Below are 27,117 nucleotides of genomic sequence, written 5' to 3'. Positions count from 1 at the left end.
CCACTGTGAAGTATGGGGGTGGGTCAGTGATGCTGTGGGGGTGTTTCACTTCCAAAGGCCCTGAGAACCTTGTTAGGGTGTCCTAACACACATTATTTGATGTCAAATAATTATTTCTTTATGTGGGATTTTTTCCCCACTGAATAAATGCACTTGTATTGAAGGTTGGATTTTTCTCTTTTTTTTTTTTTTTTTTTTCCATTAAGGTCCCATATTATTTAGAAAAAAAAATATTAGAAGCTAAATTATGGAGGGCACTGCATGTATGTAGATTTGTGTATTATTACTTTTAATAAACATTTAATAAATATCTTTGTTCCCTCCAGGAGTGACAGCTCCTTCAACTTCTTCATCTTCTTCTTTGTTTTCTTCGCCCAAGTGGTTGTTTATGTCATTATGACTATTGGCATCCCTGGATGGGGTTTCAGGTGTGTGTTTAGTGACCGTCCTAAATCAAAACAAACACGGTTTCTTGTAAATGTTTATTCCCGGCGTCATTCATTATCTCGCTAAGTCTTCTCGCTCTTTCTCAGTGGATGGATCGTGAGCTTGACCGCTCTCAAACGAAACGTCGCTGTCGGTGTGATCACGATGTTAAACGCCATACTCTTTACTGCCCAGACCACCATTGGGGTGTTCATGCTGAAGAAGGTAAGAATTAGAAGAATATACATATGGCATATGTTTTTGCATTGAACAGCGAGCTCAGTGTTTGTCTGGAATTTCTCTTAAGATTTATTCAATTAACTAAAAATGAAATTGTTGCATAAATATGTTCCATCCTTTTAAATATCTTTATTTTTACATTCTTTGAGAAATTTGCCTTGATAAAGGGCGTTCAAGTCAGCCCATTCATCACTGCTCTTACCTTTAGTTTTAAAACGTTAGTTGACCTACACAAGCCAGTGCTCAGCTCATTTCTTAGCCTTGAGGTACAAGCAAAAAATGAATCTGAGCGAACTACAATAAGCGGCATTGAACAAGAAACAGATAGTAAACAGATTAGGCCAAGAGCCTTCTACATGTTGTTCATTGGACCTCCTATTTGAGGTATACTGCAAAACCAAATAACCGACTAAAGACGAGCCCAATAGCATAATGACAACACATTTGGTATGGTGTTTTCATTAAACTTAGATTTTAACACCAACACATACAACCATAATTAGAGCATATATTCTTTATCCTCTTTGAAAATGGCTAAAATTACTGAAAGCTGGTTGAGCCTCCTCTAATTTTGTTGTACAGTGGTACCTCGACTTATGGATATTTCTACAAACATTATTTTCAGGTTACGACAAGGCATATGCTGGTATGATATTCTGACGATATGATAAAATATCCCGGTTTCACGGTATTACAGCTCTAAAATGTGTTACTTTGAGAAATCTGTTTTAAAACAAAAAAAGATGGAAAAAAAGAACGTTTTTTCCATTGAGCAGGATTTTTATTTTTCAAAACATTAGCAAATTGGAACATAGGTACAGGATGAGGCAGTGGCAACCACAGGAAGTAATATTGAAATGTCTACAGAATGCACGTTGCGTTGCGACACTTGGGCGACCGCTTGAACAAAATGCCTCAACAGCGAAAGCACGTTCCAACTTCGTCCACTCCATGATGTTCACTGGGGTTCCTGAAAAATAAACACAAATAACGCACATTAAGAACCAAACTTTAAGCCCCACCCTCCCAAATAAATCCATCCCCACCATCCTCAGAGCAACCATCGCTTCAGGGCGCCAAATTTAAATAAGTAAGTTGTTCTGCCCCACCCTGTATAATGCTGTTTAAAAAAAAAAAATATATATATATATATATATATGTATATATATATATATATTTTTTTATTCTATATAAAATTAAAATAAACTTAGTCCTTTAGGTGAGCCTAAACCCACAGCCACAGCTCAACATTGTTACCATCAGAACAAAAATAATTGAATTATTTTTGCATAAAAAGCACGTGTATGTCTCCTATCATGGTAACATTATACACACACTTTCGCAACACAGACAATTGCCAGAGAGAAAAAAACATGTTTTACCACCGCTAGATTTACTAAACACACTAGCGTTAACCTAATTAGTAGTAAAGCATTAAAATAACCTTTAATTTTGGATAAATGCAAAATCACATTGGAGGTACTGCCTTCTCGGCGGCCACCCTCCGTAAACATGTTTTACATGTCGGTTTTGGCCCTCCTCCTCTAAGCTAGGCCGTCTGTGACTTTTCTGTAGTGTTCCCATCCCGGTGATTTTGTTTTCTTCGATGGGGGAAAAAGTTCTGGAGTTTCACCTCCTCCAGCCATAGTGCAGCCCAGCTGCTGACTCACTGACACTACTGAGCAGCAACCAGTGGGGGAGGGTTGAGCCTTGCAGCTGCAAGCAAGGGATTTCTGCATGCGTTTTTGGGACAAAGAAATAGCTCATACCTTAGGGACGGTATGACAGAAAATTTTTACGGTTTTGAAAACTTGACGCTTTCATACCACAGTATACCTTGAAACCGCTAATTGGCACATGTGTAGTTACGACACATTTAAATGGGAAAATATTGCCTCTATTTAAGAAAGAAATTTCAGGTTACAAGAGGACAAAAATACTATACGATACTGTAAAGAATGCGTACTGTATTTTCCGCAATAAAAGTTGCACCTTACATACAGTGGGGCAAATAAGTATTTGGTCAACCAACAATTGAAAATGTTAGAGAGGCCTGTAATTGTCAACATGGGTAAACCTCAACCATGAGAGACAGAAGGTGGAGAAAAAAAACACAGAAAATCACATTGTTTGATTTTTAAAGAATTTATTTCCAAATTGGAGTGGAAAATAAGTATTTAATCATCTACAAACAAGCAAGATTTCTGGCTGTCAAAGAGGTCTAACGAGGCTCCACTCGTTACCTGTGTTAATGGCACCTGCTTTAACTCATTATCGGTATGACAGACACCTGCCCACAACCTCAGTCAATCACACTCCAAACTCCACTATGGCCAAGACTAAAAGAGCTGTTGAAGGACACCAGAGACAAAATTGTAGACCTGCACCAGGCTGGGAAGACTGAATCTGCAATAGGTAAAACGCTTGGTGTAAAGAAATCAACTGTGGGAGAAGTTATTAGAAAATGGAAGACATACAAGACCACTGATAATCTCCCTCGATCTGGGGCTCCATGCAAGATCTCACCCCGTGGCGTCAAAATGATAACAAGAACGGTGAGCAAAAATCCCAGAACCACACAGGGGGACCTAGTGAATGACCTACAGAGAGCTGGGACCACAGTAACAAAGGCTACTATCAGTAACACAATGCGCCGCCAGGGACTCAAATCCTGCACTGCCAGACGTGTCCCCCTGCTGAAGAAAGTACACGTCCAGGCCCGTCTGCGGTTCGCTAGAGAGCATTTGGATGATCCAGAAGAGGACTGGGAGAATGTGTTATGGTCAGATGAAACCAAAATAGAACTTTTTGGTAGAAACGCAGGTTCTCGTGTTTGGAGGAGAAAGAATACGGAATTGCATCCGAAGAACACCATACCCACTGTGAAGCATGGGGGTGGAAACATCATGCTTTTGGGTTGTTTTTCTGCAAAGGGACCAGGACGACTGATCTGTGTAAAGGAACGAATGAATGGGGCCATGTATTGAGAGATTTTGAGTGAGAATCTCCTTCCATCAGCAAGGGCATTGAAGATGAGACGTGGCCGGGTCTTTCAGCATAACAATGATCCCAAACACACAGCCAGGGCAACAAAGGAGTGGTTTCATAAGAAGCATTTCAAGGTCCTGGAGCAGCCTAGCTAGTCTCCAGATCTCAGCCCCATAGAAAATCTGTGGAGGGAGTTGAAAGTCCGTGTTGCCCAACGACAGCCCCAAAACATCACTGCTCTAGAGGAGATCTGCATGGAGGAATGGACCAAAATACCAGCAACAGTGGGTGAAAAGCTTGTGAAGAGTTACAGAAAACGTTTGGCCTCCGTTATTGTCAACAAAGGGTACATAACAAAGTATTGAGATGAACTTTTGGTGTTGACCAAATACTTATTTTCCACCATGATTTGCAAATAAATTCTTTAAAAATCAAACAATGTGATTTTCTGTTTATTTTTTTGCACATTCTGTCTCTCATGGTTGAGGTTTACCCATGTTGACAATTACAGGCCTCTAATATTTTCAAGTGGGAGAACTTGCACAATTAGTGGTTGACTAAATACTTATTTGCCCCATTGTATTAGTGTAGACGTTCAATGTGTTTCTTGTTGCTTTTCTTTCTTGTTTTTTTTTTTCTGTTCACCCATAACCCCTTCCTGTTCGCTGCATTGTCATAATAAATGAGGTATGTTGAATGATCACAATTGGAGTGTCATACTCTCAATGTGAAACATTAAAACTGTTTGGGCTTATTGATTTCTCGTCTCCAGCAAAAAGTGTACATGCAGGTTATGTTGTTAAATTGTCCTTACGAATGTTGACACCACACCAACGCCCTTGTTATGAACGGACCTAAATTATGTTTAAGGGTTTTGCTTCTACGGTGAGTTGAAAAAGTTGAAACCGTTCAACTGAAGACTCCCATGGAAACCCTCTTTGTACAATGTTGGGACTATGCTTGTTACTTAATTTAGAACAAGGAATAAATAACAAAGTAAGTTGTTGCCATCCAAAAAATGTAGCCAAATAACGTATCGTCTTTCCCCGTTCAGGTCCACGGTCTCTACAGACAAACCGATGCCAGTTTTCAAAAGGCCCAGGCGGAGTTCGCCACCGGAGTCATGTCTAATCAGGCCGTCCGCCAAGCTGCTGCCAACGCTGCTGCCAACGTCGCTGCCAACACTGCTCAAGGGGCTTTCAACACACCCGCCTGATTAAGAGGGACACAGTAGTAAGTTTGAGATTTCGAAAGAGTCTGATAAAAGGTTCATTTTCCCCATCGGTGATTACGTTTCAATAGGCGGGTAACCTGAGTCTCTGTAAATTGCCCTGAGAAAACTAAACAACAAGTGCATGAGACCGTGGATATGTCATGTGTGTATCAATAGTTTTTTCACGTGATTAATAAAAACTCCACAATATAAGGGTTGATTCATACAGACATGAATAAGATGTATGAAGGTTTGTGTGAATACAGGGAAGCTTTTAAAAAGTGCCAAATTTAATATACTCTTCCATTTTTAATGACACGGGTGTGAACATTGTTGATGAGCTCATGCTTAAATCTCTGTATTTAAACACAATTTCCACCCCACCGTTACCAAATACAATTTTTTTTTCCTTGTATAAAAATAACTCCAAAAGAGAATGCCTATTTATGTTGTTGCCAAACTCACACACACTGTAAGTATTGAATTTGTTGTTTCTTTTGTGTATCGCTTTTCTGTTGCTGCATCCTAAAGTTATCTTTGTTTTAATACAAATATATTGACATTGCGAAAATATCTGGGTCTACTGTAGTCATTGAATTGTAATAGACTACTGATTTATTCACACAAAATGTGCATTTTGGATGGAGTTTAGCCCGTTGAATACCGTAATACATTGCTCAAACATAGACTTCAAAACTATTGACCTGACACTTCATAGGGGGCCGAGTTTCATTTAGTAATAGTCAGCCGAAGACTGCACACGCTGTTTCCAAGCTGGATTTAAGCTTGGATTTTTTTAAGTACAAAAGCTATACCGCATACAAACAAGGAAGGACTGTCTCAGGAGTTAATTTGTTCAAGGAGTCAAGGTAAATATTTTATTTTTCGTACCATGAATGCATTTTGAAAAAAAAAAAATCAATTGGAGAATGGGAACCGCGACGGCATTGGCGTCATTCTTCGACATAAATACTCAAAATAGATGCGTAACTACCTGTTTTTTTGGTCGTTTAACAAAGAATCGAGACAGTTTTACGTCCATATCTATAAACAATTCAGTGATTTAAGCATTTATTTTATTCACAAGAATTTTGAACGGAAAAAGCCATTGTGGCAGCCCCCATATCATAACAAAGAGCTAACAGACTAGCATCATCCTTCGACAGAACAAAGTAAATTCAAACTGCTTGTGTTTTTTGCTTTTAACCAAGAATCAAGACTGTTTTACTTCCATATCCATACAATATTCAGGAATTTAAGCATTTATTCACAAGAATTTCAACGTAAAAAGCTCTTTGCTGTGGACTTGTGGTAAGGCGGCGCCGCAGTGAACTTAAAGACGAGCCGCACATTCGCCATATTTACATAAAATAAATTCTACCTGCTCGGTTTATTTTGCTTTAACCAAGAATCGAGACTGTTTTACGTCCATATCTATAAAGAATTCAGGGATTTAAGCATTTATTCACAAGAATTTCAACGTAAAAAGCTCTTTGCTGTGGACTTGTGGTAAGGCGACGACGCAGTGAACTTAAAGACGAGCCGCACATTCGCCATATTTACATAAAATAAATTCTACCTGCTCGGTTTATTTTGCTTTAACCAAGAATCGAGACTGTTTTACGTCCGTATCTATAAAGAATACTTGCAAATCACTTTTGAGATTTTAACTTATCATGCACTGCAAAGGGAAATGCTCCACAATTTCATTGTACAACTGTATAATGACATGAAGGGCTATTCTATTCAATAAAAAGTTGTGATTGTATATAGAATTTATTATAATCTATTTATATATTGCAATTGATTCTGCATGCTTTCCTCAAGTATTAAGTTTCTGATGTGAAAATTGAGTGATTTATTAGCTGTTGAAAACTTAAAAATAAGTTGGTATTTTGGGCAAAAACCTATATGATATGTTAAATATTGCTATTGATCGTGAAAATATAGGTGATTATCTCTGCATTTGGTGATTTGTGTGCATCTAGTGTAAAATCTGAGACTTTTATAGCCATTTTAAGTTTTGTTATATACCGTGCCTTGCAAAAGTATTCGGCCTCCTTGAATCTTGCAACCTTTCGCCACATTTCAGGCTTCAAACATAAAGATATGAAATTTAATTTTTTTGTCAAGAATCAACAACAAGTGGGACACAATCGTGAAGTGGAACAACATTTATTGGATAATTTAAACTTTTTTAACAAATAAAAAACTGAAAAGTGGGGCGTGCAATATTATTCGGCCCCTTTACTTTCAGTGCAGCAAACTCACTCCAGAAGTTCAGTGAGGATCTCTGAATGATCCAATGTTGTCCTAAATGACCGATGATGATAAATAGAATCCACCTATGTGTAATCAAGTCTCCGTATAAATGCACCTGCTCTGTGATAGTCTCAGGGTTCTGTTTAAAGTGCAGAGAGCATTATGAAAACCAAGGAACACACCAGGCAGGTCCGAGATACTGTTGTGGAGAAGTTTAAAGCCGGATTTGGATACAAAAAGATTTCCCAAGCTTTAAACATCTCAGGGAGCACTGTGCAAGCCATCATATTGAAATGGAAGGAGCATCAGACCACTGCAAATCTACCAACACCCGGCCGTCCTTCCAAACTTTCTTCTCAAACAAGGAGAAAACTGATCAGAGATGCAGCCAAGAGGCCCATGATCACTCTGGATGAACTGCAGAGATCTACAGCTGAGGTGGGAGAGTCTGTCCATAGGACAACAATCAGTCGTACACTGCACAAATCTGGCCTTTATGGAAGAGTGGCAAGAAGAAAGCCATTTCTCAAAGATATCCATAAAAAGTCTCGTTTAAAGTTTGCCACAAGCCACCTGGGAGACACACCAAACATGTGTAAGAAGGTGCTCTGGTCAGATGAAACCAAAATTGAACTTTTTGGCCACAATGCAAAACGGTATGTTTGGCGTAAAAGCAACACAGCTCATCACCCTGAGCACACCATCCCCACAGTCAAACATGGTGGTGGCAGCATCATGGTTTGGGCCTGCTTTTCTTCAGCAGGGACAGGGAAGATGGTTAAAATTGACGGGAAGATGGATGCAGCCAAATACAGGAACATTCTGGAAGAAAACCTGTTGGTATCTGCACAAGACCTGAGACTGGGACGGAGATTTACCTTCCAACAGGACAATGATCCAAAACATAATGCCAAATCTACAATGGAATGGTTAAAAAATAAACGTATCCAGGTGTTAGAATGGCCAAGTCAAAGTCCAGACCTGAATCCAATCGAGAATCTGTGGAAAGAGCTGAAGACTGCTGTTCACAAACACTCTCCATCCAACCTCACTGAGCTCGAGCTGTTTTGCAAGGAAGAATGGGCAAGAATGTCAGTCTCTCGATGTGCAAAACTGATAGAAACATAACCCAAGTGACTTGCAGCTGTAATTGGAGCAAAAGGTGGCGCTACAAAGTATTAACGCAAGGGGGCTGAATAATATTGCACGCCCCACTTTTCAGTTTTTTATTTGTTAAAAAAGTTTAAATTATCCAATAAATTTTGTTCCACGTCACGATTGTGTCCCACTTGTTGTTGATTCTTGACAAAAAATTAAAATTTTATATCTTTATGTTTGAAGCCTGAAATGTGGCGAAAGGTTGCAAGGTTCAAGGGGGCCGAATACTTTTGCAAGGCACTGTAAAAAATAATCAGGATTTTATTAGGGAGCGACTTAGAATTTTTTGATGCCGCTGCTGATGGAGCATCATATACGGCTGAGGTAGGTGCCTGTTTTGGTTTTAGGCAGGGGTGAAAGTGGCTAGAATTTCTTGCCGGAACTCCCCGACGTGAAGGTCGCCACGGAGCCAGAGATTTTATTTATTTCATTTTGGGGGTGGGGGGATCAAACCCCTCAAACTAAAAATGCAAAGAAAACTGTTTTAGCTCAGTTATTTCCATAACACATACAAAAACTGATTTTCATTCAAAATTGTATCTTTTCAATGATTTGCAAAATCAAAGTTAACAAAAACAGCAATAACCCCAAGCTTCATCTCCTAATTTTTATTTTCCCTCATTTCCTCACATACTAAATGCCAAATCTCAATTTTAACTACTTAAGAACATAGAATGTATATTAAAATGGAAATTTATGTAAACATTAACTTTCTTTTTTTTTTTAATAATAAAGATATAAGTAACATACATTCAGAAAAATAAGTACAAATGACTTATATTATGCAGAGTGAAGATAACGCAAACATTGACTTTTTTTTTTAAAAATCATTAGGAAATGAATAGCCCACCATAAAAGAACACATATAAGTCCAAAGTGCACATTGACAGCTAAGATGTTCTGAACCTCCCCATCAGAGCAAATAAAACTAAATAGGATAAATAAGCCTCCTCAACTCTTTCGTTGCTCTTAAATATTTTTGATCCATTTTATGTTGCATTGCCCTTTTTTGTCGCATCAATTCAACCTGTTTTTTTTTTTTTTGCTGTTCCAGAAAACATGCACATTTGAACCAATCAGAGCTAACTATCTATGCTGATCAGGTGTCAGTATGTCAGCCAATTGAACGGATAAATGAGTACAGGCGTTTTGCTTTGCTGCGTGCATTCGCACATTGATGTTACTCATCATCGTCAGACTCCGATAACTGCAGCAGCAGGGGAAACCTCCATGGAATAGAATAAATAATAAATATTGGTGGAAACGGATTACGCTACACAAGCACTCTATTATGCTTGTTGTTAACACTTGTGTATGTAAATCTGATGTTGGTACATTGTTTTCTTCTTGGAGATGAAATGCATGTATGGCAGCTTGGCATTTTTTTTTTTTTTTTCTTTTCTATATAGCGTTTTGACAGTTGCCGTCATATTTCTGGAATCAAAGCACCCTGTACCGGACAGCATTCCAGCCTTGAATCTTATACCGGAACAGCGTTCTGGCCCTGAATCTTATACCGGAACTGCGTTCCTGACCAGTCTGGCCCACTTTCACCCCTGGTTTTAGGTCTGTAGCAGCTTTGGTTTTGAAAATATTTGAAGTTCATGAAAATAGGCCCTCTATAGATCGGCCTCGTTTCCAATGTCATGTCAATAGGTTATGAAGTCTATGCCTATACATGGACTACATGTCAGCCAACATTGTCCTTCACCACAAGAGTAATACGTTGCTTCAATTGGTTGTCTCATCTTATTTTCCCTTATTTTCATCTCCAAAGTGCATCAGTGGGTTGAGAAATTATGGGGGGAAAAAATCTCAATTGGGATTATGATTAACGTATGATCATATGAAAATAATGGCTGCATAGGCTGCAAATAAAAAACATTTTTAAATAAGTAGTGAAAAAATTAATACATTTTAAATAATGGAATGCACTAATAGGTATTTGCTTTCAAAAGTGTAAGGTCACAACATCAGGCATGAAAATCTCTCACCTTTCGGCGAAATTCGCCGTTTTGAAGTCAAAAAGGGCGACCTACGTGAATTGCGTAGATCCGAGGAGAAATTCTTTTTGGGAGGGGGGGGGGGGGTCGGGAGGTTTTATTTAATTATTATTATTATCATCATGTGATTAACTTATTACGTAAACTGAGCACTTAAGAACACAGTCAGCAAATCCTTCTAGATGCTTCGCTGACGAGAACCAATCATCGGCCCAAGCTGCGTTCCATTATTCCAAACGCGCGCACTCCTTACGCGTGTACATGGAGTGCTCGGAGAGCCTTCGGTTGCATTGCAAAGCTAAAAAGCAGGCCTTATCCACATCGGGGCAGACCAGAGCGCAGCATACACACTTGCCTGTATTTGCCAGCAGATTGAATTTGGTGAAGAAACACACTGTTGAGTCAAATTAAGCGGCATTCTCTCGGATGGAGGGGGCGCCTCACATCGCTCCCGTCGTCCGCCGGAGACGCGTTATTTTCGGCTTGGATTTGAGCTGACGGCCGGTGTCGGCACAACAGCGGCCCGACGAGTGGTGGGAATGAGTCCTGCTTCTTAAAGCTTTTCAGAAATACAGGGATCCCTCGTTTTTCGCGGTTAATGGGGACCAGAACCCGCCGCAATAAGTGAAAACCGCGAAGTAGCGCCCCCCCTCCCCCCCCCCCCCCATTTTTTTTGTGCGTGTTCAATGCATTTATTCAGATTTTACATTGGAAAAAAGATACATATATATATATAAGACATGTTTTTTCACTTTTTTCACCAAAGTATCATTTATAAATGGTTTTCAAGCACTTCAAAATGTAAGAATTATGATAAGTTTTAAACATGTTACTGCCCCACCGAATTATTTTTAAACAAGAATAAAGTAGTTAGAAAATGCTTGGCTTTATTAAAAGCTTCATAGTGAGTCTACTCAAACCCTCTCAGGCTTTGGTAAACGGTGATTGGCACATGTGCAAAGTTTTTCTTTTTATATATATTTTTTTGTTTGAAGCAACTTATTTGATTGAATAATAAAGACGCAAATGTCCTAGCCAAAATGTGGCCCAAACGCAAAACATTACTTAAATGGAAACATTTGTTTCAATCAAGAAAAATAGTTTTCAAATGCTTTTTTTTTGTCTCAAATTTATTATTGCAATCAAAAATTTTTTTTTTTTTTTTATTGAAGCTACTTTTTGGGATTAAAAGTATATACTGTATTTTGATTGAAGCAACTTTGTTTTTGATAGAAGTAACTTTGTTTTTTGATTGAATAATAAAAACACAAATCTAACTCCATCGTTATTGAGTGAGAAAGAAATTAAGAAAGCTTTAAAACTAAAAGCCACCGGGGAGTCTGTTTGTTTAAATATTTATATTTCATTACATAGACATGCGTCTTAGGGAAGGGAGATTGATGGATAAAAAAAAGGAGTTAGATGAGGCTGCTAAAGGCAGTGGATACCTCATCAGCTGGGTGAATAGCAGACCTGGTAAGACCAAGTTTGCAAGGATAGTCGGGTATTAAATCCAATTATAAACACAATTACAATGTTATTTTTCTATAAGATTTTTATGTCATTGCTTTATTAATCATTAGGTGCTAGAGTTGTTAAGTATGGATAATAATGAAATAATAGTTTTAAGAAAACTGTGCTGTTGGTGGCTCAGTGACCATCTGATGTGGTTTGTTCTCAGATGAACAAGTTGAGGAAGGAAGTTTTGATGCAGAGGTTGAAGGAAGAAAAGAGGCAGACTGACTGAGTCACAGCCAGAAAGTGTTGATGACAGTTTTGATTTCTATTCACTGTTGCCCCCTCCCAATTAAAGTATGTCACAGTCGCAGCCAATTATTATCTAAAGCTGGTTAAAATTGAAGTTATGTTGTTTTAAGGTCTATTACGGTAAATACTTGTTCATGTGCCCCTTTTGATCTACGAGCACCCACCCCTCCACCGGTCTCTGCATGGCCCTGCTGAAACACAGTGTGGGTCGACAGAGCTCAATATTTTGTTGGGGTGTACAATACAGTGTACTGGAATATATTTCCTCCACACCCTTCTCACCTTTTTAACCCCTGACCCATTTTCATGCCTGCAACATGCTCTAGCCTTCTTTCCATTCAAGAAAAGAGGCCGCATGTGCATAAGCAGATTTAAAGGGGGTCCAAGCCCCTCCTGGTGGCCGAAAAGTGTCATTGCATGAAATTGACTTTGCTCTCTCTCTCTCTCTCTCTCTCTCTCTCTCTCTCTCTCTCTCTCTCTCTCTCGAAGATATTTTCTTTTTGAAAATATATATTTTTTCAAGCAACCTTTTTTTTTTGGATTGAATAATAAAGACAAAAACGTCCTAGCCAAAATGTGGCCCAAACACAAATCAACATTACTTCAATCAAAGAAGTTGCTTTAATAAAAAAAAAAAAAAAAACTTGAATCAAAAAAAAATAAATAAATAAATAAAAAATCAAAGTCAAATAGCTTTCACATGCATTTATTTGAGTTTCAAATTTATTTTTGCATTCAAACACATTTTTTTGGATTGAAGCAACTTTTTTTTTGATTGAATAATAAAAACACAAATCTACCTTCATATGGCTCTGCCCAGGGGATACAATTTTTGACTGGGGTAACTACATTGGCACGACACCGGCGGGCGTACCATATTCAATGGTTGACGATCTTGGCGAAAAGTATTGCCTAAGCACCCTGATTTAGAATTCCCCTCAAGAATGATGGGAAACAAAAAATGCTCATTGTCATCTTATTATAAATATTTTTGTAAGTTAATTTTATTGCTGACGCTGCGTTTCGAGGTCATCAACATGTTGTGCCCCCCCCCTTGGCTCAAAAGTCAAACTCCGCCTATGCGCATGTGTCATTGATGGATAAAACACCAAGTAGCACTGGTGCCTAATGTGCTCCAACACAGCAGGTATCATACATTTATTTTGAACACTGCAAAAACTCCTATCGGGACTTACAATTTAGACTAAATTAAAACTTAACTAGAACTTAAAAATGGCTTGACACAAATGGAAATTCAATTGAAACACGTGGGAAAAACAACATTCAAGTGATGTGTGTTATCAAGTAAAATGACATTTTTTTTGGTAAGAAATAAGATCTTATAAAAAACAACAACAGAAAAAACTACGTTTTTTGTGTGTTTGTTTTTTTTTTCTAGTCACATCTGAGATGCACCTTAAAAGGTTTTATTCGATTACTCGATTAATCGATGGAATTTTCAGTAGAATACTCGATAACTACAATATTCGATAGCTGCAGCCCTAATTGATACCAATGACTGGCCCAACGTTCACCTGAACTAAACCCAATAAATCACCTCTGGGATATTATGTTTTGGTCCATCCGGCGCCGCCAGGTTGCTCCTCATTAGACTGTCCAGGAGCGCCATGATGCCCTGGTCCAGATGTGTCCCGACACTTTCAGTCATACGTACACAGGCTTTATGCAGGTCATTAAAAAGCATGAAAAGTCATTAAATGGATTTTGTCAAAATTCAGGCCTTAAAAAACATTAAAAAGCATTAAAAAATACAGTATCTTTAAGGCATGAAAAGTTGTTAAGGTCACGGTTATTTTTCATTTTATTTTTTTTTTTGCATTGAGTTTTCTGATACAGTGGGGCGAATAAGTATTTAGTCAACCACCAATTGTGCAAGTTCTCCTGCTTGAAAAGATTAGAGAGCCCTGTAATTGTCAACATAGGTAAACCTCAACAATGACCAAATAAGTATTTGGTCACCTACAAACAAGCAAGATTTCTGCCTGTCAAAGAGGTCTAACTTCTTCTAACGAGGTCTAACAAGGCTCCACTCGTTACCTGTATTAATGGCACCTGTTTTAACTCATTATCGGTATAAAAGACACCTGTTCACAACTTCAGTCACTCACACTCCAAACTCCACTATGGCCAAGACCAAAGAGCTGTCGAAGGACACCAGAGACAAAATTGTACACCTGCACCAGGCTGGGAAGACTGAATCTGATATAGGTAAAGTGTGAAGCATGGGGGTGGAAACATCATGCTTTGGGGCTGTTTTTCTGCAAAGAGACCAGTACGACTGATCTGTGTAAAGGAAAGAATGAATGGGGCAATGTATCGAGAGATTTTGAGTGAAAATCTCCTTCCATCAGCAAGGGCATTGAAGATGAGACGTGGCTGGGTCTTTCAGCATGATAATGATCCCAAACACACATCCAGTGCAACAAAGGAGTGGCTTCGGATGAAGCATTTCAAGGTCCTGGAGTGGCCTAGCCATTCTCCAGATCTCAGCCCCATAGAAAATCTGTGGAAGGAGTTGAAAGTCCGTGTTGCCCAACGACAGCCCCAAAACATCACTATTCTAGAGGAGATCTGCATGGAGGAATGGGGCAAAATACCAGCAACAGTGTGTGAAAAGCTTGTGAAGCGTTACAGAAAACGTTTGGCCTCCATTATTGCCAACAAAGGGTACATAACAAAGTATTGAGATGAACTTTTGGTATTGACCAAATACTTATTTTCCACCATGATTTATAAATACATTCTTTAAAAATCAAACAATGTGATTTTCTGTTTTTTTTTTTGTTTTTTTTTGTTTTTTTTTACACATTCTGTCTCTCATGGTTCAGGTTTACCAACAGCCACGTTTACATGCTGACTTTTATTCATACCGATTCAAATCATTCCGAATGGAAATTTCACATCAGCTGTTTACATGTCACTTCATCTATTCCGAGCCAGCGTTTACATGTGTCTGCCTTTATTCCGAAAGGACGTTTGACAACTGCCGTCTGACATAAGCAGATTAATCAAAACAAAGCGTCACGTTGCAAAACATGGAGATCGATCGTCAGATCAGCTGCTGTTTTAACTTTTCGAGTGGAAACAAAACTTCAGAATGATACGCCGTTCATTTAAAAAGTTGTGTGGGTGTGCTGTGCGTGTGCTTGGAAGCCATGTTGGAAGTGACGTTACTTGCGTCACCAAGTGACGTCACCACGTCAGTACGGAGTATGTGCAGAAAGAACGCAACCAGACACCATTCCGCTTCCCTGTTTACATGATATAATTTTACTTCTAATCGGTTTGGGAAAAGGAATATTCCACCCCTGTGAATCGGAATGAAATTCCATTCTGTTTGGGCTTGTTCATTCCGAATGAGGTGTTTATATGAAACACATTTATTCCGATTGTAATTGGAATATTTGGCTCCATGTAAACGTGGCAAATGTTGACAATTACAGGCCTCTCTAATATTTTCAAGTGGGAGAACTTGCACAATTAGTGGTTGACTAAATACTTATTTGCCTCACTGTATGTTCTCTTATCCAGGCTACGCGATAATAAGATCATTATAAGGGCCATTACGATTGGCTACCTGAGAATATTGGCCGATAAACGCATTTTAAAATGACATTGAATAATAAAGACATCGGTTTTTCGTTATCAGTTCTGGGCCAGTATGCATGTTTCCTTCAAAGTAAATGTAGAAGCTTTATGCCTTTGTACAAGGGCTGATCACAGTTTAGCACAGCAGTCATGCTTATTGACCATTAGATGTCTCCAAACTAAGATGCTTAGGATTTGTTATGTGAGCAGATCATTGACATACATGGTGCAAAAAGTAAATGAACAATATATAATTGAAAAATAATGAATTATGAACTCATTATGGTACATGTGTGCCTTTTGTTGTTATTTTGAGCCAGAACCACTGTGTGAACCATAGGTGATATGGAAGTGCCATACTGGCACTTAGCACTTGCACTTGATCCAAAAAACTGATGTTAGCACTATTTTTATTTCAACAACAAATATAGTGGTGCACTTTTTCCATAACTTCAGTTGAAGTTAATCTCTTATTTTTCCACAGAATGCCAGTGCTTAATTTGTATGTCATAATGTGCCGGAATGCAAAGTACATATGACAGCGCAGGGATGACGATACGGGCACAGGTACCAGAACACACGCAGAGAATGGCGCTGAAAACAACACGCAAATGCCCACTTGCCATGCTGGGGGACTAACAAGCTTCAATTTCAGATAATATCCATGGTATAAATGTTATGACAACAATTTACAATTATTTAGGCTATACTCTGCACAGCACGGGCAATTGCCCACATAATCACAGGTGGGACTTACAGTAACGTACAGTCTAACTTGTAAAACATTAAAAAAAAAAAAAAAATCAGAATACAATAAATGACACAAACCCATTCTTTTGCAAGTTTTACCCCCCCCCCCCCCCCCAGTCTTCTCTAGCCCCAAAGTTCCCACCGCCTTACAAATTGTGCAGCTCAAACCTGAATTCCCATAAGAGTACTGGCCTGCTGCCACGGTAGCAGCCTCCTGCTCCTCCTTGGCTGGCTGTTCGTGAACCTGGCTAGTTGCTAGGCACTAGCCTCCTGCTGTTAGCATGCCTCCTCCGTTAGCATGATCGCTGCTGCTGCCCTCATCGCCAGTTGGTGCTTTTCTGACTCGTTTTGAACCATCTTCCTTCTTTTCTTTTTGGTAGGTTGAAATACCATTTGATCCTGGCTGCTTGCTTGCTCCCCAAATGCCGCAAAGTTTTTTTGGTTTGTTTTTGTTTTATGTCAGGGGCGTGATTTGTTGGTCCAGCTTTTCAGTGCATCAGCAAATCTCCAACTCTTTCAAATGAAGTTAAATTTTTATAAACAACATGCAGTTCTTGGGATTTGTTCTGTAAATGAATTTATGCATATTATTATTTTATTTTTGACTGTAATGTCCGTAACTATGCACAATCTCTTTAAAAGACGCTGGGACTGGAGAGCTGTAGGTAGTAGGAAGCGAGGGGGAGACGGGCAAGAAGCAGAAGTTAGTGGTCGAAGGTGGCAGCAGTCCGCTGTTATTTTATTTTATTATTGTTTTCTTACAGTTTTTCTCGAATGTCAGAACACATTTCAGGAAACTGCCCTCTCTTTTCTCTAAACACAAAACACTTTTCTCATGCCGGACCCAGCCTGAGTAATGCCCCACATCATCACAGGCCAGGTCTATGGCCCTGAGGAGGTTCTCCACTGTATGGTTCCCGGTCATACACCTTCCACGGCCATGATGAGATTAACTCCTCTATGGGGTTGAGGAAAGGTGTGTAGGGTGGCAGACATACATTGAGGACTTGTTGGTGTATATTGAACCACTCTCTAATCTGGTTGGTGCGGTGAAAGCCGATGTTGTCCCAGATGATGACATAGATAGAAGGAGGCTGTGCTGGAACCAGATTCTGCTGCTCACGGTCAATCAGGATGTCCTGTAGCTCTCCCAAGAATGTGAGGAGACACTGGTTGTTGAAGGACACAAAGAGAGCCTCAATTTTGAGTTGTTGTGCATTCTCAAGAGGCCAAGGTGGATAGTCTCATGTGTCTTCAATTATGAGTTACCGTGTTTAAGCTATGATGCCCGTGCTTTCATTGTGTTCAACTTTTGATGTCTGAGTCCACCATTTTGCATTGTGTGAGCAAAATGTGTTCAGTGAATGAGAATGTGCTCATATGATGGCGCAAAGTGTGTTTTAGCAAGTGCGAAAGTGTTTAGCCTAAGTGTGAATGTGTTTAGAGAATTGCAATTGTGTTTAGAGTTTTTTGAAATTGGAGATTGAGGTGAAATGACGTGTTTATAGTTAAGCCAACTTGCGGCCTGATTTAATAAATGTGTTTAGGCAACTGGTCATTGGGCTCAGAGATCAAGAAATTGTGCTTTAGCAATTGAGAAAAACTGTATTGTTGCCCCAATAAAGTGGAGAAAGCCATCAACGACCACTCTCCTTCTTTCCCCCCATTCGGGGCTATTACAATACATAAAATAAAAAACACACACAAAAAAAACGTTTTTTTATGATAATTATTTTCTTTACAAGAGAGGTGCCAGATCTGCCCAAATAAGTCCCGGAACACAGGGAGGCCAAAATCAAGTGGTGCCGGATCTTGTTCCGGCAGGAACCGGCACAAATTAACCCCTGCAGAATGCTTATTGGATAACCTTGAAGTTGTTACATTCATCATTATTAAAGTATCCAGTGGGGCTTCACAATACAATTAGCCATAAAATTCTAAGTCCATGACCGTATATATTAGTGATGCACGATAATGCATTTTTCAGCCGATACCGATAACCGATAATTTCCTCCTCGTTCCAACCGATAACCGATAATGTCAAGCCGATAATTTTATTAAAGATTTATGTAAAATTTTAAAGTATACACAAGAGAAAATATTGCTGTGCAAAAATAATATTGCTCTTTTTTTTTTCAACATCAAATGTGAACAAGTAGTAGTAGTAGTAAATTCCAACATCTAAATAAAGACAGATTGTCTGACATTGTGTAATGGTAAACTTTTGGCAACAATTACTTACAGAGTAAATACATAAGTTGCACAAAAATGGCTTTAAAAGTATGCCATTCCTAAAGTATAACATTACTACACAGCAAAAACACAGCTCCTTAAGAGTAGTTAAAGTCCCTTGTTTTCAGTGTAAATCTATTGGAAATAAGTTAAATTAACTGCCAGCACTTCAAGTATATTTCACTCAGATTTCTTGAAGAAAAATGGCCAGCTGAAAATAAGATTAACAGCCTTATTTTAAGCAATAAATTATTATACATAATCCTAAAAAAAAAAAAAAAAAACTTGTCAGAAATGTTCAATGGTTCAAAACATTATTTGAAAGCAATTTTTTCTTGATTTAGGTGAAAATCACCTTATTTTTTTTAGATGTTTGGGCTTAATAAGAACAAATTGCAATATTTAGTTCAAGTAAGTGGAATAATCTGGCGCATTCAACTAGTCTTCAACACTCAAACAAGATGGAGAAAATTATTTGACTAGATTTAAGAAGAATGATCTGATTAAGACGTCATAAATTTAAAGCGTACTGAATGCATTACTGACTGGATGACTTCTTTGTGTCGTTTGGTGCATGTTACAATTATCAACTAACCACTGTGCCGTCATGATAAACATGGTTTGTTGACATCACCTATGTAAATGTACGTGGTAAAACTGATGTGATCGGCATGTCTTTCACGAAGAAGCGTGGTCGTATAAACTGCATTATTTTTTCATCCAGGGATTTGGCTATCGGGTCATTTCGGGAATTTCCTCCCGCCTGTGCCCTTCAGTCCGCCCGGCTGCCAAATTAGCACCCGCGCCAGGCCTCTGTCTTGAACCGGAGTGGCGGTGGCAGCTAAGTTCGTACCGGATATCCGCCCGCCCCGGCCGGCTCGCTGCGGCGCATTCGGTGCATGGCTCTGCTCTCATCCTCTACCCGCCTAGGGCGAGGCGGCGGCCTGCCGGACCGGCGGGCTCCGTCGGAAGACAGCTACTTGTCAACTATCGATCTCGTGAGGTGTTTAGCCATAGATGGGAGTTTACCACTCGCTTTGGGCTGCATTCCCAAACCCCCCGACTCCGGGAGGACCGCAGCGTCTCTGTATCGTCACAAGCCCCGTAGCTTCCTTTATAGTTTATTTGTTAACAATAGCTTTAGCATTCATGCTAGCAGCAGCCTCATATTCGTTCCAAAAATCATTGTGATGCAGTTTTAAATGGCTGCTGGGTTAGTGCTAGTGGTGTTCAATGAGGACGCTTTCTTTAGGCCTTGAGGAACTGTTTTGTAGATGGCGAGAGCATCGTTTATTTCATTTCACACACGGGAAAAGCAACGCACGCTAGTGAGAGCGCCTCAACAGTGTCAACACTGATGTGTAACACCGCCTCCTCTATGACGCCGTACTCCTAAACCCCTCCTCCCACAGGGGCTTCAGAGAGGGGAGGGGTTGAGCAGGCGGCAGTGAAGAAGTGGAGAAAACTGCTTGGTTGCGCACATTTGGAGGCTAAATCAAGTATATAATTATCGGATTGCATTATCGGTTGATTTTTTTATTATCTCTGTGACGTCATAATTGCCATTATCGGCCGATAATTATCGGTAGCCGATATTATCGTGTATCTTTAGTATATATCAGTGTCAGATTTTTGGGAGTTGGACGATATTGGGATATTGGTTATAAAGTTATTATATGACAACTCTACTTACAATTTGTACTGTATGTGTGAAACTATCTGCAGTTGGGCATGGGCATTAAATTAGTTTAAAGTGTTGAAAGTGGCATTAAATAGTATTAAATGAGGTTTGCTGATAGAAAAATAAAAATTATGAAATGGAGTTTGGGGTTACTGTTTTTTTCGGTACTTTGCAGATTGATAAAATAATTTTGAATTAAAATCAATTTTACGTGTATGCCTTGTTACAATAGGTCTAATGCAGTAGACTAATGAATGTGTAAGACATGTTGTGTTTTATTGTGTGTTATAGGTATAACTATGCCGAATGACGTTTTCTTTGCAAAAAAACCCCAAAACAATCTGACTCCTTAGCGACCTTTCTGTCAGGGAGTTCCGGCAAGAAAGTCTAGCCACTTTCAGCCCTGGTCTTCTGACTTATAAGGATATGCACATGTCAGGGGGTGGGTGCCTCAGCCGGAACATGGCGGAGGCCCGGGCCGTCGCGGCTCCACTAAAGCACCGGTTCTTCTGTCACTGCTGCAAGTGTGAAACGCAACCTCAGCTGCCGGTAAGTCATTTGAATGATAAACCTCACGGCGTGTTTGTTTTTTTTCCCACCCTTTCCAGCTCCACCGAGATGTCCATCATGCTTTGTGAAGATAGTTAATTTACCAACAGGTCTACTATCTGAAATGAAGTGAACAACTAAATTGTACTATTTCAAACAGTATGAAAGCATTTTATTGCTTCAAAAGAAGATTTAAGATATAAACATACAGTATTACTTTGGTGATTCACATGCATGGCCATATTTAGAAGGCTACTCTGGTGTCCAGTTGTCTCCACTTGCATACAAGGGGGGCTGGTCTGCTGTTCTGGTCTTGTTTATTTGGCATGCTACTTGAAGCACACACAGGCAACCGATGTAAAAGTTGCACAATTATTGCATATTTGGATTAAATGGGAGTCAGATTGAGATGGATAATGTTTCGGGTACTGGCTGAGCATTTTTAAGGAAGTGCTGGGGGAGGCCGGCTTTTGTGCGAGCCCTGCTGGAGTGCATTTGTTGCGCAACAGACAATCACTTCATAACATATTTACAGACCATGACTATGGATAGCCAAATGGGATAGAATGAAGAACAGTGGGGCAAATAAGTATTTAGTCAACCACTAATTGTGCAAGTTCTCCCACTTTAAAATATTAGAGAGGCCTGTAATTGTCAGCATGGGTAAACCTCAACCATGAGAGACAGAATGTGGGGGAAAAAAAACAGAAAATCACATTGTTTGATTTTTAAAGAATTTATTTGCAAATAATGGTGGAAAATAAGTATTTGGACACCTACAAACAAGCAAGATTTGTGGCTGTCTAGAGGTCTAACTTCTAACGAGGTCTAACGAGTCTCCACTCGTTACCTGTATTAATGGCACCTGTTTTAACTCATTATCGGTATAAAAGACACCTGTCCACAACTTGATTCAGTCACACTCCAAACTCCACTACGGCCAAGACCAAAGAGCTGTCGAAGGACACCAGAGACAAAATTGTAGACCTGCACCAGGCTGGGAAGACTGAATCTGCAATAGGTAAAACGCTTGGTGTAAAGAAATCAACTGTGGGAGAAATTATTAGAAAATGAAAGACGTACAAGACCACTGATAATCTCCCTCGATCTGGGGCCCCATGCAAGATCTCACCTCCTGGCGTCAAAATGATAACAAGAACGGTGAGCAAAAATCCCAGAACCACACGGGGGGACCTAGTGAATTACCTACAGAGAGCTGGGACCACAGTAACAAAGGCTACAATCAGTAACACAATGCGCCGCCAGGGACTCAAATCCTGCACTGCCAGACGTGTCCCCCTGCTGAAAAAAGTACACGTCCAGGCCCGTCTGCGGTTCGCTAGAGAGCATTCAGATGATCCAGAAGAGGACTGGGAGAATGTGTTATGGTCAGATGAAACCAAAATAGTTGGTTTCTACCAATAATAATTGGTAGAAACACAAGTTATCATGTTTGGAGGAGAAAGAATACTTGATTGCATCCGAAGAACACCATACCCACTGTGAAGCATGGGGGTGGAAACATCATGCTTTGGGGCTGTTTTTCTGCAAAGGGACCAGGGCGACTGATCTGTGTAAAGAAAAGAATGAATGGGGCCATGTATCGAGAGATTTTGAGTGAAAATCTCCTTCCATCAGCAAGGGCATTGAAGATGAGATGTGGCTGGGTCTTTCAGCATGACAATGATCCCAAACACACAGTCAGGGCAATAAAGGAGTGGCTTAGTAAGAAGCATTTCAAAGTCCTGGAGTGGCCTTGCCAGTCTCCAGATCTCAACCCCATAGAAAATCTGTGGAGGGAGCTGAAAGTCCGTGTTGCCCAACGACAGGCCCAAAACATCACTGCTCTAGAGGAGATCTGCATGGAGGAATGGGCCAAAATACCAGCAACAGTGTGTGAAAACCTTGTGAAGGGTTACAGAAAACGTTTGCCCTCCGTTATTTCCAACAAAGGGTAAATAACAAAGTATTGAGATGAACTTTTGGTATTGACCAAATACTTATTTTCCACCATGATTTGCAAATAAATTCTTCTAAAATCAAACAATGTGATTTTCATTTTTTTTTTTCACATTCTGTCTCTCATGGTTGAGGTTTACCCATGTTGACAATTACAGGCCTCTCCAATATTTTCAAGTGGGAGAACTTGCACAATTAGTGGTTGACTAAATACTTATTTGCCCCACTGTACATCCTTCACACAGCCGTAGGAAGCAGAAATGTTGTTTAATCCATCTGCAGGCGACCATCATGATTTTACGACACTATGCGGGTGTGCGCTGGTCTTCATGGGAAAGGGCAGTTTTCCTTAAAGGGTACCTTGGATAGAAAGACATGTAGTTCTTAAAAGATAAATTTTAGTACGAGTTACAATAATTTGGTATTAATGTTTCCATTTTAATAAAATTTGTAAAATTTTAAAACAAAAAATAAACTAGTAGCTCGCCATTGTTGTTGACGTCGCACGAGGTTGACGTCACATGGCCACGATGCCGTACTTCACAGTGTCACTCTTTAACTATGTATGGTAGTGATTTGAATACACCACAAGGTGTCATTGGCGAGTTTTAAATTAATAAGAGCTCAAGACGATGAGTGCGTTTTGTCCCTCGACTAACGCCGTAGTAGAGTAGGTCACAACAAACAAGACTTCTGATAATTGCTCCCAGCATCATAGTTTGTATATCGTGACTAAATTTTGCCATCCAGTGTATTTGTGGAGCTAAACGTTTAAAATGTTTAAATAGAATTTGACCGAACTCTGAGTAAGTTTTATGTGTGCTATGCATATATATTTTGATTATGAATTTGTGAATGCCAGTTCTCTTCTCATTGTTGTTTAACTGTGTGAGAATAGGGCCTCATTAATGTAGATTTTAGCCTTTTTTTTTTTGGGTGAACATTATTTTTTGAGAGATATGAATATTATTTTAGTTTTATTTTCACTATATGGCACTTATGTTTGTTGTGAAGGAGGCGGGTCCGAGCTACGAATCTGAACGCCTGTTTCCACACTCCTTTTTCTCTGCCTTACACCCCATTGTGCACATTAAAGGAAAACTACGGCGTCAGTCAAGGGACAAAACGCACTCATTGGCTAGATCCCTAATTAATTGAAAACTTGCCATTGACACCTTGTGGCGTATTTAAATCACTACCTTACATAATTAAAGAGTGACACGTTTTTTATTTTAGAGTGACACTGTGAAGTACGGCAGCGTGGCACTGTGACGTCACCGCCAAGCAACGTCAACAACAATGGCAACCTACTAGTTAAAACTCTTTTACAAATATTATTGAAATGAAAACATTAAGAGGGGTTTTAATATCAAATAATTATAACTTGTACTAACATTTATCATTTAAGAACTACATGTTTTTCTATCCGTGGATCCCTTTAAGGCAAAACACTCCCGCTTTTGTCCCCCGGCATCGCTTAAATTAACTAAAACTGAAAAAAAATTACCAAGTGCTGCTTTAAACTAAAATACCGTAATTTTCGGACTATAAGCCGCAACACTTTTCCTTCATTTTGAATCCTGCGTGTTATAGTTAGTGCAACTTATTTGTTGATTATTTTGGGTTAATAGGTAACACTTTATTTGACAGCGGCGTCATAAGACTGTCAAAAGACCGCCATAATTATGACATGACACTAAAATGGGCATTACTGAATGCTCATGACAGATGTCATTAAGTGTCATCTGGCAAATTATGTCACTAACTCCATTTATGTCCAGCTCAGATCTTTTACATCCATTCAAAGGGGAGAGATCATTTGCCGGATAACACTAAATGACATCTGTTATAAGCATTTATTAATGCCCATGACAGTGTCATGTCACAATTATGATTGTCATATGACAGTCTTATGGCACCACTTTCAAATAAAGTATTACCAAATACCATAACTGGCAAATAATGAAACAACTGGAAACGTAACTGGAGAAATAATTAGCACTGAACATGAATTTTGATTGTTATTTAAATCTGTAGCGCTGCAATGCATCCTAGGAGGCATGTTGGACAACAACAGTGTTGACAGAAGGTGGCAGTGGAGGTTGACTGTCTCCCTTAAAGGAGCAGTGTTGGCCAAATGAAGCTTTGCAGACAATTGGTTCAAAGCTTCATAGTGGTTCATTTGGTCTCATGACAGAATTATGATGCCGCTGTTAAATAAAGTGTTACCGGTTATATCTTTGGGTGTAAATATCCTATAATAGAGTGAGGATAGCTGTGGCTTATATTATTTTTCTTTTTTCCCCCTCATATATATATATATATATATATATCTCAGTGACGTGCGGTGAGGTTCATGGTTGGTGAGGCACTGACTCCTTTAGTGTCAGATTTCCAAATATATAAACCAAAAAGGGTAGCTTACTCAATTGGCTACTGGTTATTTCATATCTCATCAGCATTCTTCACAAAACAGGCACACACAGTACATATTATCGATACGTAAAAGTAAGAAAATAACATGCATTTGCTCTACACCCTCAATGTGTTGGCCGTCACCATTCTATAATTAATGCAACATAAATGAGAGTAAAGAGTGGTGTACAAAACCACAGAATTCAATTCTGACCTTTAGTGAAATATTCAGTTGTTTTTAAAACTTTTAATTCTGAAACTTTAATCAATTTATTACAGATTGCTAAACAAAAAGTGTGAAAAGAAAAACAAATAATATGTTATTTAAGGCCAAAATTTAGTTTTTAAATATTCTATTGTATTTTTCTTGGTCCAAGCTCTTTTTTTTTTAATAAGATTGAAATGAAAACTGTTTGTGGTCTTGCGCCTGTCCTTCACCACAAAAACCGGCGTTACTTTGGAAGGGCATAGGTTTTGTCTCAACATTCGTAGGGACGATATAACAGCATAACCTGCATGTAGGTACACTTTTTGCTGGGGACGGGACATTAATTAGACCAAACAGATTGGATGAAGGGGGCAAAGGGCCACATTTATAATATATATGAACCTAATTAATTAATAGGCAAAATGATCAATGCAAAATAAATCCTTATCTACTGATAATAACTTTTACGTGCATTGGTTTAGATGATACACTGTTCAATTCAAACCTTTGTTTTCAGAAAATACTAAAGAAACATTTTGAAAACTTCCTGAATAAATGTCTGGTTTTTATTAGCAAACATAAACGTAGTGAAAATAATTCACTTAATAATGGTAGGGTCAATTCTATCCTTACAACATATGGAACTATTGAAAGATCTAAATTCTCTATATAACTGAACATTATATCATGCAAAAAAGGTAAGGTTGCTTAAAAGTTGGTGGGGACCTATTTTAGCATGCTGAAAAGTTGGTAGTGTTATGTCCCTACCGTCCCTATGCAAACCTACGCCCTTTTAGTAAAAGTCCTCCTTATTTTCCTTTACTTTAAAAAAAAAAAATCTCTCCGCCTCAATGGAGAGGATTGCTTCAATTAGATCGTTCTGTGTTCTATTTGACAAGCCACAAAACACAGTGGATGTGTCCAAATGTCTAGCTAACCTTTCATCTTTCTCAGCAAAACCATGAAATCGTTCTACATATATGCCACTTTTAGAAGAGCTACACGCTCGTCGTTACCACGAAATGTTAACTCCTGTTTAGCTAGGATGCAGGTTGCATTAATGAGGTCTTTCAAACTCTTTTCTTTACCTTAGCTTTTGAGGATGCTACCGTTGAGCTTCCGCTGTTCGTCAAAGCCAAATCGATCCTTGAGCTTCCAAAAGTTTTTAAAGCAAACAGGCTTTGAATGTGAGTGGTCGAGCTCTCATGTTTGCTGAGGCTTCGTGGTAGTTTTTTAATGTCACAATATCTCGTGTTAGTCCAGACATTGGCGCAAGTTGAGAAGAAAAGGCAGGGAAAGCAGCAAAGGCGATTTTTCGAAGGACAGCCACATAGACAGTCTTTTCGGGTGCACCAGTCCGTTTGAAAAGCGCGAGTTATCCTCTGTCCCGTAGTTTGAAGCAAACCTTTTAGCTCCGGCATTGTGTTAACCGCGTCCACTTTTAACGGAAAGTCCAGTTTCACGTACGCCCCCTTGCAGTGCGGCAGAGTACTATCTGCCGCAGCCTGTGTCTTTTCACTGCGGTTTTATTTCCCATCAGCAAAACTAAATATGTCGCTAACAAACATTAAACTTTAAGGGTTAAAGACATTAGCCAGACTGAGGAAAATCAGGTCAAATAAACGTATCTGGAAACATTATAATGGCGACATGCAGA

The 27,117-nt window shown here is 39.2% G+C and overlaps 3 protein-coding genes across 5 annotated transcripts in view; 2 read left to right on the top strand and 1 right to left on the bottom strand.

Moving 5' to 3' along the window:
- scamp3 (secretory carrier membrane protein 3) overlaps positions 1-6,194 on the top strand; it is an 18,428-nt gene extending 12,234 nt beyond the window's left edge. The window contains exons 7-9 of the mRNA XM_057828419.1: positions 327-428; positions 534-651; positions 4,709-6,194. Of these exons, the coding sequence (XP_057684402.1) occupies positions 327-428; positions 534-651; positions 4,709-4,870 (382 nt within the window). The 3' untranslated portion in view covers positions 4,871-6,194. The remainder of the gene's footprint in view (positions 1-326; positions 429-533; positions 652-4,708) is intronic.
- On the bottom strand, positions 1,528-27,117 carry LOC130910834 (uncharacterized). Of its 2 annotated transcripts, none has more exons than XR_009061914.1 (2): positions 26,549-27,117; positions 1,528-1,636 (listed from the first exon to the last, which is right to left on the bottom strand). XR_009061914.1 is itself a non-coding variant. In XM_057828422.1 (2 exons), exons 1-2 carry the CDS (start codon positions 26,879-26,881, stop codon positions 17,286-17,288), a joined length of 633 nt encoding a protein of 210 aa, XP_057684405.1. In that variant the 5' UTR covers positions 26,882-27,117; the 3' UTR covers positions 17,047-17,285. The 2 variants fall into 2 exon arrangements, 1 of the variants encoding a protein (XP_057684405.1); XM_057828422.1 differs by lacking the exon at positions 1,528-1,636 and adding an exon at positions 17,047-17,585.
- Positions 20,785-27,117, top strand: part of rnf115b (ring finger protein 115b) — a 32,139-nt gene continuing 25,806 nt past the window's right edge. For both annotated transcript variants that reach the window (XM_057828421.1, XM_057828420.1), the window contains exon 1: positions 20,785-20,878. In XM_057828421.1, the coding sequence (XP_057684404.1) occupies positions 20,792-20,878 (87 nt within the window). In that variant the 5' untranslated portion in view covers positions 20,785-20,791. The remainder of the gene's footprint in view (positions 20,879-27,117) is intronic.

Source organism: Corythoichthys intestinalis, chromosome 22 (genome assembly GCF_030265065.1).
Source record: "Corythoichthys intestinalis isolate RoL2023-P3 chromosome 22, ASM3026506v1, whole genome shotgun sequence".
Taxonomy (NCBI): Eukaryota; Metazoa; Chordata; class Actinopteri; order Syngnathiformes; family Syngnathidae; genus Corythoichthys; species Corythoichthys intestinalis.
The sequence above is the reverse complement of the archived record's forward strand: the minus strand, read 5'-3'. Positions and strand labels throughout refer to the sequence as shown.

What these genes read in the sequence shown, in the direction of transcription:
- LOC130910834 (XM_057828422.1), bottom strand. Translation starts at nt 26,881, where the DNA reads ATGCCGGAGCTAAAAGGTTTGCTTCAAACTACGGGACAGAGGATAACT. An exon ending in TAGCATCCTCAAAAGCTAAG is followed by an intron (nt 17,586 to 26,548) that starts GTAAAGAAAAGA and finishes TTCAACAACCAG; the next exon opens with TGTCTCCTCACATTCTTGGG.